Here is a 16,310-nt window from a genome sequence, read left to right as displayed (position 1 = left end):
GTTAGTGCAGGTGTGTGTTGGTGCAGGTGTGTGTTGGTGCAGGTGTGTGTGGTGCAGGTGTGTGTTAGTGCAGGTGTGTGTGGTGCAGGTGTGTGTTGGTGCAGGTGTGTGTGGTGCAGGTGTGTGTGGTGCAGGTGTGTGTTAGTGCAGGTGTGTGTTGGTGCAGGTGTGTGTTAGTGCAGGTGTGTGTGGTGCAGGTGTGTGTTAGTGCAGGTGTGTGTTAGTGCAGGTGTGTGTGGTGCAGGTGTGTGTTAGTGCAGGTGTGTGTGGTGCAGGTGTGTGTTGGTGCAGGTGTGTGTTAGTGCAGGTGTGTGTGGTGCAGGTGTGTGTTAGTGCAGGTGTGTGTGGTGCAGGTGTGTGTTAGTGCAGGTGTGTGTTAGTGCAGGTGTGTGTTGGTGCAGGTGTGTGTTAGTGCAGGTGTGTGTGGTGCAGGTGTGTGTTGGTGCAGGTGTGTGTGGTGCAGGTGTGTGTGGTGCAGGTGTGTGTTAGTGCAGGTGTGTGTTAGTGCAGGTGTGTGTGGTGCAGGTGTCTGTTGGTGCAGGTGTGTGTTGGTGCAGGTGTGTGTTGGTGCAGGTGTGTGTTGGTGCAGGTGTGTGTGGTGCAGGTGTGTGTGGTGCAGGTGTCTGTTGGAGCAGGTGTGTGTTAGTGCAGGTGTGTGTTGGTGCAGGTGTGTGTGGTGCAGGTGTGTGTTGGTGCAGGTGTGTGTTGGTGCAGGTGTGTGTGGTGCAGGTGTGTGTTGGTGCAGGTGTCTGTTGGAGCAGGTGTGTGTGGAGCAGGTGTGTGTGGTGCAGGTGTCTGTTGGAGCAGGTGTGTGTTGGTGCAGGTGTGTGTTGGTGCAGGTGTGTGTTAGTGCAGGTGTGTGTTAGTGCAGGTGTGTGTTAGTGCAGGTGTGTGTGGTGCAGGTGTGTGTTAGTGCAGGTGTGTGTTAGTGCAGGTGTGTGTTGGTGCAGGTGTGTGTTAGTGCAGGTGTGTGTGGTGCAGGAGTGTGTTGTTAATATCGCCATCATGTTTCCTGACCACTTCTGCTCATGCAGTTAATAGTGTCTGACTGTCTGTAGAGTGAAAGCTGTGTTGATGATGTGGAAACCTCCTCCTGATGATGGAAGGAAGGAACATCTGATTCAACCTGAACAACGAGGAACTGCTTGATCTTCTAACTGGAGTCACTGAAGTCCTTTCTGTCTTAAACTGAAAAACACACAAACTGCTCATTTAGAAAGTTATTAAAAACTGCAGAAGTTCTTTTTAATACACCAATATCAAATAGAAAACTACATTTAAAATGTAAACTGATGTTTTTGATTAAAAATATTTATATTTAATTGAAATGAACTGAAACATTACTGAGGTTTGGCAGTGAAATGTTCTTGGATCTCCAGCGTCCTGAAACACAGAATAACAGCATTATAATTATATATATAAACTAATAATTTAGAAATATAGAATAGAGAAAATACAGAAATTACTGATCTTACTAGGCGGTGGCAACAGCAGAGCATTCTGGGTAAATGTGTTCTGATCAGTGTCTTCTCTCTCCATGGCTGAAAAAAAAAAATAATAATAATAATTTCTCATCCTGTCTGCCTGACTAAAGTTAAAAATATAATCAAAATAAATATAAACCCACAGTAACTCACCAAAGTTAGGCAGAGAGATGATTTTGGAGCCCATTGCACCTAGAAAAGACATTACAGACACGTTCAGTGAGTGAGATGAAGAATCAGCGTCAGATAAGAGATGAATTCAGATGTTCTGACCTCGAGCTGCTGCTGGAGTCGCTTCAGTGTCACAAAGACTTTGAGTGTCATGAACCTCCTCAGCTGAAAGAGACGGAGAGAAACCATTAATGAAACACACCTGAACAACATCTGAAGAACATCTGAAGAAGATCTGAACAACTTCCTAACAACATCTGAAAAATATCAGAACAACATCTGAACAACACCTGAACAACATCTGAAGAATATCTGAACAACATCTGAACAACACCTGAAAAATATCTGAACAACATTTGAAGAAGATCTGAACAACATCTGAACAACATCTGAAAAATATCTGAACAACATCTGAAGAAGATCTGAACAACATCTGAACAACATCTGAAGAAGATCTGAACAATATCTGAACAACATCTGAACAACACCTGAACAACATCTGAAGAACATCTGAACAACATCTGAAGAAGATCTGAACAACATCTGAACAACATCTGAAGAATATCTGAACAACATCTGAACAACATCTGAAAAATATCTGAACAACATTTGAAGAAGATCTGAACAATATCTGAACAACATCTGAACAACATCTGAAGAAGATCTGAACAACACCTGAACAACATCTGAACAACATCTGAACGACGTCTGAAGAACATCTGAAAAAGCTTCTGTTCATACCAGTGACTGCAGTGAAGAAACACTGTGATTTTATGTGTGTGTGTGTGTGTGTGTGTGTGTGTTCAGACCTACTGTGTTCCTCCATTCTGGGATCTGTGGTGTTTTCATCATCTGAATCATTTAAAGCATCAGTCAAATCTGCACATCTTTCTGCTCCTGATGGAGTTCAGATTGAATCAAATGATGGCTGTTAAACATCTAGTCATGTTCACAGTGAAGCTGTACAGTGACAGTAAACCAAATAATTTTAAATCAGAGGGTTTTAATTTATGGGCTTTTTAGCAATTCAGACTCACTTGATTCCTCCAACAGTTCTGGTTTCATCTGTGTTTTATGAAGCGCTGCAGAATCACATGAAATAATAAATAACACAGATGATCAGTCTCTTCATCTCATTTACATTTATGGATTTAGTAGTGATGTTACATTGTTAATGAAATGATCACAGTGTGTTTTGAGTTCTTCACTGTCAGGAGCAGGAATCTCTTCAGGACACATCTGGACATGTGTTGTGCTTTAATGAGTAACTTCTGTTAGAGTCAGAGTCACCTGATAGTTGCAGTGATGATGGTGTCTTCAGTGTGTCCTGCTCTTCTGAAATGTTAAACATTAACAGTCATTCTCTCTTCTGTCCATATTTATGACTTTAAGGGACTTAAAATGATACTCACTTGGATGTTTACCATATTTTCTGTAAAATGTGAGGACAATCATGGGGAAAACAATCAAAATGCAAACTACAGATCCAATTACTGCATCCCTTATCCACAGTGGGCTTCTTTCTAAGTACCAAGTGGGTATAAAGCCAGAGCCCGACTTTCTACCTGTCACAGAACAAAAATCCATTATTTGTCAAATTTTGGTGTAAAATCACATGTAACACTGATAATGGTCATTAGGATGGTGGCGCTGAATCTGTCTCAGTTTGGAGCTCTTCAGTACTTACTGTTTGTGTGTGTCAGGGGCGTAGGAACCACTTTGACATTGGGGGGGACATTTTGGCCATTATGAATCAACGTCCATCTCGCCACCATAATAGTAACATACAGTATGGTGACGTCACGTGGTACGACATATATGAAATAACAGCAAAATAAATAAACAAAATCATCTGTTTATCATCTGTTCATCTGTTTAATTTATCTATTTATTATTACACAAATATTGAAGTTGGGAAACATAAAAGTGTACAAGCCCCCCTGCAATTGCGGGCAGAAAGGAAAGGGGCACTTTACAAGGCAAATATTTGATTTGTAACCCCAAAAAAATACAAAAACACAACAGTCACATACGGCTTTGGATATAGGCACTTGGAACTAGAACTATCATTATTATCTATATCAATAACATTTTACTTTTCTATTAAAAAGTTTATAATGTCATGCCTCGTATCCATAATTCAGTTTTAAAAAGCTTGTTAATTTAAACCGCTTGACTGAGACTAATTTACCTCATACAAAGTCGAGTCGTTCAAAGCTGGTGCGCACCAATAACGTATTTGAATGTTCGTAGTGTAATGTTGACTTCTCTCTACCAATCAGATGCTCCGAGTCCGACTATAGGTGAAAAGTGAAGAATATGAAGCTGGTGATTGGCGAATGGTGATTATTCAAACATGAATGAAATCACTCTGGGTTTGACTGACAAAACCGAATATCTTCTTCGTCGCGTATTCAAAATAAAAGTTCAAAATGTACAGTTTTTGTTCCTGCGGTGTATAGGCTAATTTTTGGGTGGGACACATGCAGCATTTTCCAATATTGAGGGGGACACGTCCCCCCCGCCCCCCCCGGTTCCTACGCCAGTGGTGTGTGTGTGTGTGTGTGTGTGTGTGTGTGTGTGTTTGTCATGTTCTAGGTAATTTTATTCTGATTCCTTTTACTACATTCATTAATAATATTAGACATTAAGCTTTAGACACCAAACAACCATTTGCCAATTTTTAAACATTCAGACAATTCTCCAGTTGTTCTAGTCAGAGGATCTGTGATTCTGTACAAGCATTTGAACTACAAGTACAATTTGAAGAAACAAAGCTTGTGATTGTTGGATGGCAGCTGCTCTACAAAAGTTCAGTGAAGTTTTGTTCACGCCTCAAATGAAAACTGCACAGATTAATGATTGATCTCGAGAATCCATATCAGTATTGATTAAAATTAAAAAAAATCAATATTGTCAATCTAGCTCCAGTGTCCACACACCTGACATGTTGAACTGTTAAACAAAATAAACACTGACATGGTCAAAATGCACTATTGGAGCAGAGCTGATTAAAAGTCACTGTTTTGGTCAATGATTTAAAAAAAGCCATTTTCAGTCGAAACCGAAAAATTGCTGTTTTGACTGAAAATTTTCGGTTGATGAAATTTCGGTGCATCACTAGTTTTTATTTAATTCTACTTATTTAATTCTTTTAATTCTGTCTGTACACATGTATGAAGTGCTCGAAGTGGGCTGGTGTGCAGTACCTATATTCTATATTTTAATCTACAGTACCTTCACATTTTCTTGTGTACCGACTCTTCTTACATGTTGCTGGAACTTTACAACCCAGAGTCAAAGTGTCATTTCTTCATTGCAGAAATTTCAAATGTGAGAATGATTTGCATATGCCAGCCAAAGCACAAGACATTTTCAATTCAAGCACTGTATGAATGCAAGTCCCTAGAGCTCCAGGAAACCTTATCAATTGCCGAATAAAGCACATTCTGATTCTGAGGAGATCTTATGAAACCATAGATTAAATTTCAAACAAACTACATAAAGCCAGTTCTGCATGAAACAAACATTTCAGTATCTTTGTTACTTCTTCTACGGCTGCCTTCTGGCAGAATCCTTTGTTCCACCACACACTGATACTGAGATGTTTCAGACGGCAGGATCTCCAGGCTCTTCATCAGCTGAAAGGATCCGTCTGCGTTCGGTCTGATTCCATCTGAGTTCAGCTGCTCATCAGGTAACGGCATCCAGTTGTGTCTGATCTCCATCTGCACATGTTTAGGGTAGAAGCCTGTGGCCAAACACACCAGCAGCTGCTTGACTGATGATCCAGACGCTTTTACAAATAAGTAAGGTTTGGAAGGAGCTGAAAAACAGACAGACAGACACAACTGATTCATCTAAGTGATAACGGTAATGATAGATGCTTTATCTACAGTAGTCTCAGGCATACTGGTCTACTTTGCAGCTCATTCCAGTCATATAGAGATGCAGCTTGACCTGCATGTAAATCAATGTGGCAGTCAGGACGAGGCCGGTGGCGTGATTGATAAGCTCCGGGAGCATAAAAGGAGGAGCAACGGCAGTGAAGGACGAGAGAGGACCAGGCCTGGACTATTTATGTCATGTTTTGTTGATGTGTGTGTGGCAGTCGTCCATGAGGGGCTGCCGCTTTTACTTTCATTTTGTGTTTATTTTATATGAATAACGCCTCCTTCCCTGATCAACAAACCTTGCTACAATCAACAAACGTATTATTTTTACTTATCCTTTTGGGGCGGGTAAATCTGAAATAGGCAATTCCTTATTTTTTTTTAGTAATCATCTTCCACATGTAAGAGAAAAGCATAGTTACAACAGCAGGAAGTGAAAAATCGATCTGAATTTAATATTATGAAAAGTAAAAGTTCTTAATCAAAATACCATTTCAGTGTGGCCGAGGATGACACCACCCATCATCTGATGTTGACATTTTTACAGATTCTTATGTGAACTATAAGAGTGTGATAAACTCACATTTCATGATGAACTTTCTCTCTCGCTGACGCTCAATGAATCTGGTTAACGTTTCCACACATTTCCTCTCCAGGCTGGAAACTGATTCTCTGTCCCAGATGATGTCATGGTCAAGGACTAAAGGCTTCCAGTGCATTGAGAGGTCAAAGGTCAAGGTCTGGCCATCATAGGCGTATTCATCAGTGCCTTGAAGAAACATGACTGAACCATTAGAGTGACGTTCAACTGCACAGCCGTGAATCCACTGAAGAACATGAAGATCTGAAACATAGAAGATTAAGAACAGAATTCACTAAATCTGACTGTGATATTATTCAAAATGTGGAGGAGAGTGGGGTAAGATGTGTCAGCAGGTGAACTGTATTTGTCACTTTTATCATATACATTTGCTTGTTTTTGAGCAATTACACAAGAGAAAAGTTATGAGCAAATTTATGCCAAATCTACATGGCAAGTAAAATAAATTTCTTAACCTTCCTCATTATGGCTTTAGTGCTAGATGAAGATCTCAGTCTTAAAGGTGGAAGCAGTTCATATATGCATTCATTTATAACTAAAGAAAAATGTTTCACTACATTTAAATACTCTAGATATCAAGCTTTTTATTGAATTGATTTAAGAAAATAGGAATAATATGCAACCAAATTAGATTTTGAATGGGATTGCTCATTAGAAAGTTATTTTTTTTGGAAATTAAATTTGTTTATCTATTCCTTAATGACTCAAATTACTTGACATGGCACATCTTACCCCCAACTGACCCCACTGTCCCTCAACACAATCACCTGTGTCCCGTGTGCTGTTCTTCCTCTTGTGCTCCATCATCATCAGTGTTTTAAGGTTGATCTGAAGCCACTGTTGTTTATAATGCAGATCATCACTTTCATTAAAGAGTCTCTCAGATTCCTCACACAACTGAGTCATGAAATCTGCTTTATTCACACTGTGACACAAACTCATCTGAATGTCATCGAGTTCAACTGAGGTGTAGAATTCAGACATTTCTCCAGACATCAGAGATTTTGATATGACGCTGTACATGTAGGATAGAGAGTGCATTTCTGAAATGAGGAAGAAAGAAGAAACTTATTGAAACAAGAAACAGAGTTCAAACAAAACCCGCAAAATTCAAAGCCAAAACGCAAACACTGGAATAATAAAGAATAATAGGTAAATAAATGAATTAAACATTGGTAATGATGATTCAGTATGCATTAAGATAATCCAAACTTTTCAGTAATCTCTCAACAACTATTTTTGCCCATAAACACATTTACTTAATTGGAATGTTATATATTCCACTAGGAAATATAAGAAGACATTTGGAGTTCTTACCACTCTGAGATGGCACAATAAAGGAAATCAGGAGGAGAACTTTGACGGAGTACATTGCAGATCCCTTTTGATTTGGTTTGAATGTGTAACAGCAGAATATCCGCATACCTATGCACACGTTAGAACCTGCATTTAAAGCTGTATGACGTATTCCTCAGTTTTCTCGGGACTCGTGAGAACTGCCACTCACTGGATATTTCCTCTTTTTCGGACCACCTCTGTAAACCCTAGAGATGGTTCATGGTTGTAAGTGAAAATCCCAGTAGATCAGCAGTTTCTGACTCCAACAACCATGTCATGTTCAAACTCATTTAATTCATATTTCTTTGTTGTTGAAATATAATCATTTACACAGTGGCTGTCATTTTCATGACAGATTTAAATAATCAAGACATCACTAACAAGTAAAATATAATGAATATATAGGGCATATATTTAGACTAACAAACTGACAAGCTGTGGACTAGCCTGAGGTAAATGCTAGGTGACACAGTGTTTTGTTGATGTCTTTCCACCGTTGAAACACTGATTGAGCAATTATTTGAGATGTGATACATTTCAGTAAGTTGTGCTGTATCTTTCAACATACTTTTAGATGTTCATTCATGTTTATTTTGTAACTAATATTACAGAGGAAGAGATGATCGCGATCTAGCTTGAAATTAGGTGCCTGTAGAGTAATCTGTCACGCCACATTAAAGAGCGGCAAAACATTTTTTTTTTGTTTGAATTTCGCAATAAAATGGCAGAATTGAGAGTTTACGTACCCTGGGTGGTGTATCACGTTTTTTCGGTTTGGTATGAATATCGTTACACCCCTACTTGCTGTGGTCTGTTATTGACATGAGAAACACAATCTGATCACATCTGCATGACGAAGAGAAAGAAACAACAGAGAAAGACAAACTCACCTACTGCTGAACAGAACATCTGAATCAAAATCACATACTGTCCTCCTCATGCAGGATATATTGACTCAATCACTGGTCATTCTATCTGAGATCTACATTTAGAGTTCTATTAGCCACTCAAAGACACAATAAAATCTTCAATTATATTCATTAATAGGATTCCTGTAAACACTGACACACATGTGAAATAAACTCATATACTGCTCACATGAGAGACTGTATATACAGTTGTGCCGCGTCACCCTCTGGGTGGTTTCCACCGTGACCATGATCTTGATCACAAGCCACTTCCTCTATTCATATTACTCAACTCATGTCCTTTATAGATTCATGAGGAGTCAGATAGGCGTATAATATTTTCTTCTTAGACTATATTATCTCAGGGTCTACTTCTGATCACTACTTTACCTCCTAGGCTTACAGTTCAGATATTAACCAAGCCTACCTCGGTGCCTGGGTTAGCCTTCTGTTCAGTGCACCACAGCTGGCTCTTTGCCCTCAGAGGACAGCTATGCCTGCTAATGCACTCCCTCGGCCCTCTCTGTTGCAACTGGTTCAACTAAAGTCCGTTGGGATATTTTTATAAAAATCTATCTTTTTTCAGACAGTCAACTTCTGTTTCCCCAAATGGATTCTCACACTTCAACAATAAACAGACTGAGACAACACTATCAGAGTTTGAGGGCAGTCCTCATTCTCATTTTATTATTTCTTGCAAAGGCAAAGCTAAATACACACTCTATGCCAGCTAAGCTGGAAGTTCCATGGGCCAGATAAATAATTACATTTTAAAGTTTACCCTATTCTCTACTTAGTATATGTTCTTTCTAAGAATATCAGGTGTCTTCTTTGATCTTCTGAGGGTCTGGTGCCGGCTTCCGCCTGCTGCTTGCTTGTATGCTCTTTCTTTCTTCAGCAAAACTACAGAGAGCTATAAAGGCCGCTGTTTTTATATTCTCTTTAGACGCACTTTATCTCTTCATTTTTGTGGCTTCTACTTGCGTTAACATATTACCTGCATGCGTCAATTGCTATGTTACAATTATCACCTTTTTTGCTTGCGTCAATGCATTTCCTATTTCGTCAATGGCTTAAGCAACACATTTTTTATTATACATTTTTATCAGATTTCAACCTTGCTAGATCTTTATTTCCTAACTGTCTTCATTTTTGCCAGTTGCACACAACAATTCTTCTATCCCCAGAACCCGTGTTAACCTACACACATAATGTAACATTCGTCTCATCTTTACAGGATGTGGTATACACTTCACTCGAGCCCACAGCATGTGTTTTTGTATTTCACATTATGAAAACTTCATAGACCCCAGAGATTTTCAAGTTCAACAATTTTCTGCTTTTTATTATATCTTTTAAAATCTTTATCAAATTGTTTGGAAGAGAACACTCCATTTCTCTTGACACAGTACACATGATTTTGGTTACTTTTAGTAGGACATTACACAATATAGATGATTTCAGAGCTACATATACAGAATAAAAGCAACAAACACAGCCGTGCCTCCACTGAAGAACATGAAGATCTGAAGAGAAACACAGAAGATTAAGAACAGAAGATACTAAATCTGACAGTGATAAAGTTTACAAACAGAGGAACGAAATTTCATTAAAAGTGATTAGCTTTTTATGCCATAAAACATTTTTACATGTCAAAGTAATTTTCCTTTATGGAAGGTCAAATTAATTTCTCAAACAAAAATTAATTTGCCATAGGTTAGTGCTATTAAAAATTAAATCTTGAAAAAGGTGGAAACAAATAAATATATTAAAGGCTGTCATATTGTGCATCCTTAAATATTATTACAAATATTAAGATTTTTTTAATATTTTATTATTTCACTACATTTAAACACTCTGAACAGTAAACCTGTCCCAGGCTGGTTAAAGGATAATCACCTGTGTCCCGTGTGCTGTTCTTCCTCTTATGCACATTTCAAAGGCAAAATGCAAACACTGAAAGAATAAAGAACAAAAAAAAAAAAAAAAAAAAAAGGTAATAAGGAATAAAAGGTAAATATATGAATTAAACATTAGTAATTATGATTCCGTATATATCAAGATAAACTTTTCAGCATTCTCTCAACACAGCTCTTTTTGCGCATAAACACATTTACTTTAGTTGAATGTGCTATATAATCCACTAGTACAACTACAGGTGAATGCACAATTTCTTTAGTAAATATAATCATACATATGGAGTTCTTACCACTCTGAAAAGGCACAATAGAAGAAATCAGGAGGATAACTTTGACAGAGTACATTGCAGATCCTATTGTTTCATTTTGAATGTGTAACAGCAGAACGTCCACTTACCTGTGCAACCATGTTAGAACCTGCATTTAAAGCTGTAGAAATTATTATGCAGTTTTCTTGAGACTCACATGAATTAGCGACGAGTAAACCGATCAAACCCCACCATGATGAAGAATGTGTAAATTCTCTAAATTCACAAAGAACACATGGACAGAGGGTGTGGTGTTTAAACAATGCTGGTACTAAGGGGCCCAAAGTGTGCCAAGAAAATTTAGAACACACCATTTCACCACCAGCAGCCTGAACCGCTGATACAGGGCAGGATGGATCCATGCTTTCATGTTGTTTACGCCAAATTCTGACCCAACCATCTGAATTTCACAGCAGAAATCCAGACTAATCAGACAGGCAACATTTTCCAGTCTTCTATTGTCCAGTTTTGGTGAGCTGTGTTAATTGTAGCTTCAGTTTTCTGTTCTCAGCTGACAGGAGTGTCACCGGTGTCACCGGAATCTTTCATTTCATTTGAAAGCCACATTTCTAGCATTTGTAAAACCGCATTCTTCCATTTTAAAAATGTATCTAAACTATGACATATGCTCTCAATGAAAAATGCAGAAGAGTTAGTTCATGTGTTCATGACCTCAGAGATTACTGTAACGCTCTACTGGGTGGTTGACCTGCATGCTTAATAAACAAACTCCAAAACGCAGCAGCTACAGTTCTTACTAGAACTAGGAAGTATGACCATATTAGCCCAGTTCTTCCTGTTAAACATCATATAGATTTTAAAATCTTGCTAATTACTTATAAATGGTATAGCTGCCCAGTACCTGAGCGAGCTCTTAATGCATTATAGTCCTTCACGTCTATTGCAATCTCAGGATTCAGGCCAGCTGATAATACCTAGAATATTAAAATCAACCGCAGGCGGTAGATCCTTCTCCTATTTGGCACCTAAACTCTGGAACAACCTAGCATTGTTCGGGATGCAGACACACTCTGTCAGTTTAAATCTAGACTAAAAATGCATCTCTTTGACCTGGCATACACATAACACATTATCAATTTATATTTTCACATCTGTTAAAGGATTATTAGGCTGCATAAATTAGGTCAGCAGGAAACCGGGAATACTTCCCATAATACCAGATGTACTTGTTACATCAGAAGAAGAATGGCATCTACACTAATATTAATCTCTCGTTTTATCCCGAGGTTTACCGTAGTCAGTTGACCATGGAATATTTAGTAGTGAAGAAATTTCACGAATGGACTTATTGCACAGGTAGCAACCTATCACGGTACCACGCTTGAATTCACTGAGCTCCTGAGAGCGACCCATTCTTTCACAAGCACCTAGGCATGCAGACTGACATTCTTTCAATCTGCATGCCTAGGTGCTTGATTTATACACCTGTGGCCATGGAAGTGATTGGAACACCTGAATTCAATCATTTGGAGGGGTGTCCCAATACTTTTGGCAATATATATACATATATATGTATGAAGAATTCAAGAAACATTAACATTATATAATTTAATTCAGTTGTAAATATTACACTTACAATTAGGTATGCATAAATATGTAAAATAAAATAAAATACATAAAATAGAGGTGCCAAATATAACAATATAAAAATCTAAATAAGGCTACAACCAGCTATATAAATATATATGAAAAAAGTTTAAAAAAATTTAATTTCTTATTCAAAAAGTTGCTAAACTGATGCACTTCACATTTGTGGAAACGGTTTTAAATTTCCATTTGTGGTTTAAATAAATGTCACATGCTTTAACAGCTTTATAAAGGGGAATATTTTAATCAATCATATTTCAGCAACATAACGGCAGATCTGCATCTGCGCAAATACAGCGAGATGAAGTGGTGTTTGAGTGATCAAGAATATTACAAAAATATCTTCCTTCAATTCCTTCATCCTTATTTTCTTTCCTTGTATCTGAGGAGGATCTAGGAGAGCAATATTTGAAAACACCTAATAATACCTTTAGTTCCCTTTCGTGGGAACTATCGACGCTACGTCGGATGACGTGACGGGAACCCTCTGTATTTTGTGTTCGTGAAGCACCTCTGTATCCAACCAATGAAAAGACGCGACGTCAGAGGCGGGTGACGTCACGGATCAGGAAGCTATAAAGCACACCTGAACACAAAGCACGCCAGCTTCTGTTGTCTTCAGCAAGCGTTCTCTGTATCTTGTCTGTCTTATTTATTGTTGTCTGTCTGATATATATATATACATATTCACACAGTGATCTCTTCGTCCGAGGACAAGAGTTTCAAAGCACAAAAATAAGACAAAAAGCATTATGGCGGAAAAGCAGCAACAGTTTAAAAAGTGTACTCCTCCTTGTCCACGCTACATAGTGACAGGAGATTCACACGACATGTGTGTGAAATGCCTGGGGGTTGAGCATGCACAGGCGGCTCTCGAGGGAGCCGTCTGTGTACACTGCGATCAGCTCACCCTCAGAGTGCTGCGATCTCGCCGGGCGCTCTTTGAGGAGGGCGCCGAGGCGAGTGTTCCCCGCGGGTCTGGTCCCGCTGTTGCCAAGGCACAGCGAAGGCTGCACTCGTGGGGTTCACAGATGGATCTAGCAGAGGGGGAAGAGACGGGCACTGCCCTATCGCTTCCCTTACCTGCTAGACCCAGTGTCTCTTCTTTGGTGGCGGAAGCACGCGTAGCGGTTTCTTCCCCCCGAAGAGAGGCACCGATGCTTAACATATCTTCCTCCGAGGAGGTTGATGTGGAGAGCGTCGATGAGGAACCGCCATCCTCATCCCCTGCTTATGAGGAGCTATTAGAGGTAGTGACCAGGGCAGTAGAAAAGTTAAAAATCGACTGGCCCGCGGAAAAAGCTGAAAATAAACCAAAAAGTAAGCTTGATGAAAGGTTTCTTCCCGCGCGGTCACTACCTCAGCGCCGGGGTCTGCCGTTTTTCCCGACCTCCACACCGAGGTGTCGAGGTCGTGGAAGAGGCCAGTACAATACAGACTGTACAGCCCGCAGACGTCACTATATAGCAATATAGTTGGGCTGAAACGTCACGGCTATGGGGCGATGCCTCGGGTCGAGGAGACGCTCGCGAGCCATCTCTCACCCGAGCCCACATCGTCCCTTAAGACCCCGACGCTGCCCACCAAGCCCCTAAAGACAACTTCCAGCTTGGTGGGCAAGGCTTATTCGGCGGCAGGTCAGGCGGCGGCATGCCTTCATACCATGTCTATCTTACAGGCATACCAAGCCGACCTGCTGGGGGAAATTGATGACACTGGGGAAGCGTCCTTTGAGGCTATTCACGAGCTCAGAAAGGCAACAGATTTAGCTCTCCGGGCCACCAAGGAGACGGCCAAATCCATCGGCCGCTCTATGGCAGCCCTGGTGGCCACGGAGAGGCATCTCTGGCTCAACCTCTCAGACATCAAGGAGAGAGATAAAAATGTTCTCATGGACGCGCCGCTGTCTCCTGATGGGCTGTTCGGCGACGCAGTGTCAACTGTCGTCGACAGGTTTCAGGAGACACGAAAGCAGACAGCGGCATTTTCTAAAATTATTCCCCGCCGCTCTCATCCCCCCGAGGCTGCTGGGCGGGAGCAGCCTTGGCCGACAGCCAGCTCCTCAGCACACAGGGTGCAACAAAGAGCCAGTGTCGCCTCCCGCGCTCCCCCACAAAGATTTGGGGGGCCGGGGCGGGTGGCACAGGCGAAGCCTTCCGGAGGTAGGACGGATCTGAGGACCGTCATTATCTCCCGGAAGGCTTCAAAGAAGAGGTCCTGACCTTTATAGTGCAGGATCTCTCGAGGGCAGCCCCTCCGGGGGATTCGGATATCGGGTCCCTCCCGGTGCCCTCAGGGGACCGTCCTGTCAACCCTGCCACCCAGCGTGCGTCAGGGCACAGCGGTCTCCGCCGATCCTCCGAGGAGGGTTGGCCAGCACGTGATTCGCCTGTCTGCCGGTGCGCCGCGTCAGATGGACGAGCCAAGTGCTCAAAAACACCAGAGACCAGTCTCGAGAGACTGGTTCCCTTAGTAGAATATTTGGAAGAGTGGAAAAATCTCCCGAATGTTTCGAAGTGGGTGCTGCTCATGGTAGAACAGGGCTACAGAATTCAGTTCGGTTCACGACCGCCCAAGTTCAATGGGGTGCTTCCTACGGTGGTAACCCCAGAGCAGTCTCTGGTGATGGAGCAAGAAGTAACGATGCTTTTGCAAAAAGGGGCTATAGAAAGGGTTTCCCCTCCCAGCAAAATGTCGGGCTTTTACAGCCGCTACTTCATTGTTCCGAAGAAGGATGGAGGGTTGCGTCCGATCATAGATTTACGTGTGTTAAATCGATCAGTAAGGAAGTTGAAGTTCAAAATGCTTACACTCAGACAGATCATCCCTCAGATCAGGTCCGAGGACTGGTTTGTAGCGATAGATCTGAAAGACGCATACTTTCATGTATCCATCCATCCTTCACACAGGAAGTTCCTCAGGTTTGCTTTCGGGGGCGAAGCTTACCAATACAGGGTTCTTCCGTTCGGCCTATCCCTCTCACCCCGCACGTTCACGAAGTGCGTGGATGCAGCGCTGGCTCCGCTGAGACTCCAGGGCATCCGCGTGCTGAACTATATCGACGATTGGTTGATACTAGCTCAAACAGAACAATTGGCAGTTCAACATCGAGATGTTGTTCTGTCGCACATGAAAAGGCTTGGGCTGAGGCTCAACGCCAAAAAGAGTGTGCTGGTCCCAAGTCAGGTTGCAAACTACTTAGGTGTAATCTGGGATTCCACCACGATGCAGGCGCAGTTGTCCCCTGCTCGTGTGAGTTCCATTCTCGGGGCCGTGAAAGGGGTGAAATTAGGCCAGTCACTCACTGTAAAACAGTGTCAGAGACTGTTGGGTCTGATGGCAGCTGCGTCCAACGTCATTACTTTTGGCCTCCTGCACATGAGACCCTTACAGTGGTGGCTCAGGACCAAGGGGTTTTCCCCGAGGGGAAATCCTTTTCGCATGATCAAAGTCACGCGGCGATGCCTTCGTGCTCTGGTCATGTGGAAGAAGCCTTGGTTCCTAACCCAGGGACCCGTGCTGGGGACTTCTGGTCGTCGTGTAATGCTTACGACAGATGCTTCCCTCACGGGCTGGGGGGCGATCATGAGTGGTCGCTCGGCTCAGGGTCTTTGGGAGGACCATCAGCTCTCCTGGCACATAAATCGGCTGGAGATGATGGCGGTGTTTCTTGCACTGAAACACTTCCTCCCCGACCTGAGAGACCATCATGTGCTGGTCCGAACGGACAACACTACGGTGGTCTCGTATATCAACCATCAGGGGGGTTTGCGGTCTCGCCCATTATCAAAGTTGGCCAGTCGCATCCTCCTCTGGTCCCAGGGAAAGCTCCTCTCGCTGAGAGCAGCCTACATCCCCGGGCGGTTGAATGTGGGAGCGGACGCCCTGTCGAGGCAGGGCGCGAGACCGGGGGAATGGAAACTCCACACCGAGGTGGTGGAGTTGATATGGAAAACTTTCGGTCGAGCTCAAGTCGATCTTTTTGCCACAGAGGAGTCAGCTCAGTGCCCTCTGTGGTACTCACTTCAGCACCCAGCACCTCTAGGGCTGGATGCCATGCTACAGACGTGGCCGAGGCTA

At 41.9% G+C, this 16,310-nt stretch overlaps 1 protein-coding gene across 3 annotated transcripts; it reads right to left on the bottom strand.

Annotated features, from left to right (window-relative positions):
* Window positions 1-989: 989 nt before the first annotated feature.
* LOC137037832 (H-2 class I histocompatibility antigen, Q10 alpha chain-like) lies at window positions 990-8,609 on the bottom strand. Of its 3 annotated transcripts, none has more exons than XM_067412155.1 (15): window positions 8,378-8,609; window positions 8,234-8,298; window positions 7,467-7,693; window positions 6,917-7,192; window positions 6,132-6,392; window positions 5,203-5,481; window positions 3,068-3,220; window positions 2,946-2,990; window positions 2,693-2,737; window positions 2,469-2,552; window positions 1,758-1,820; window positions 1,638-1,676; window positions 1,476-1,541; window positions 1,345-1,383; window positions 990-1,188 (listed from the first exon to the last, which is right to left on the bottom strand). In XM_067412155.1, exons 3-15 carry the CDS (start codon window positions 7,570-7,572, stop codon window positions 1,184-1,186), a joined length of 1,461 nt encoding a protein of 486 aa, XP_067268256.1. In that variant the 5' UTR covers window positions 7,573-7,693; window positions 8,234-8,298; window positions 8,378-8,609; the 3' UTR covers window positions 990-1,183. The 3 variants fall into 3 exon arrangements, 2 of the variants coding, with proteins under 2 accessions (XP_067268256.1, XP_067268257.1); XM_067412156.1 differs by having other exon boundaries at window positions 3,080-3,220; XR_010897320.1 differs by lacking the exons at window positions 990-1,188; window positions 1,345-1,383 and having other exon boundaries at window positions 1,529-1,541; window positions 2,465-2,552.
* Between the last annotated feature and the right edge of the window lie 7,701 nt (window positions 8,610-16,310).

Source organism: Chanodichthys erythropterus, chromosome 15, assembly GCF_024489055.1.
Source record: "Chanodichthys erythropterus isolate Z2021 chromosome 15, ASM2448905v1, whole genome shotgun sequence".
Taxonomy (NCBI): Eukaryota; Metazoa; Chordata; class Actinopteri; order Cypriniformes; family Xenocyprididae; genus Chanodichthys; species Chanodichthys erythropterus.
The sequence above is the reverse complement of the archived record's forward strand: the minus strand, read 5'-3'. Positions and strand labels throughout refer to the sequence as shown.

What these genes read in the sequence shown, in the direction of transcription:
- LOC137037832 (XM_067412155.1), bottom strand. Translation starts at nt 7,572, where the DNA reads ATGCGGATATTCTGCTGTTACACATTCAAACCAAATCAAAAGGGATCT. An exon ending in GAGAAAGTTCATCATGAAAT is followed by an intron (nt 5,482 to 6,131) that starts GTGAGTTTATCA and finishes TCTGTTTTTCAG; the next exon opens with CTCCTTCCAAACCTTACTTA. An exon ending in AGAAGGCAGCCGTAGAAGAA is followed by an intron (nt 3,221 to 5,202) that starts GTAACAAAGATA and finishes GTTCTGTGACAG; the next exon opens with GTAGAAAGTCGGGCTCTGGC.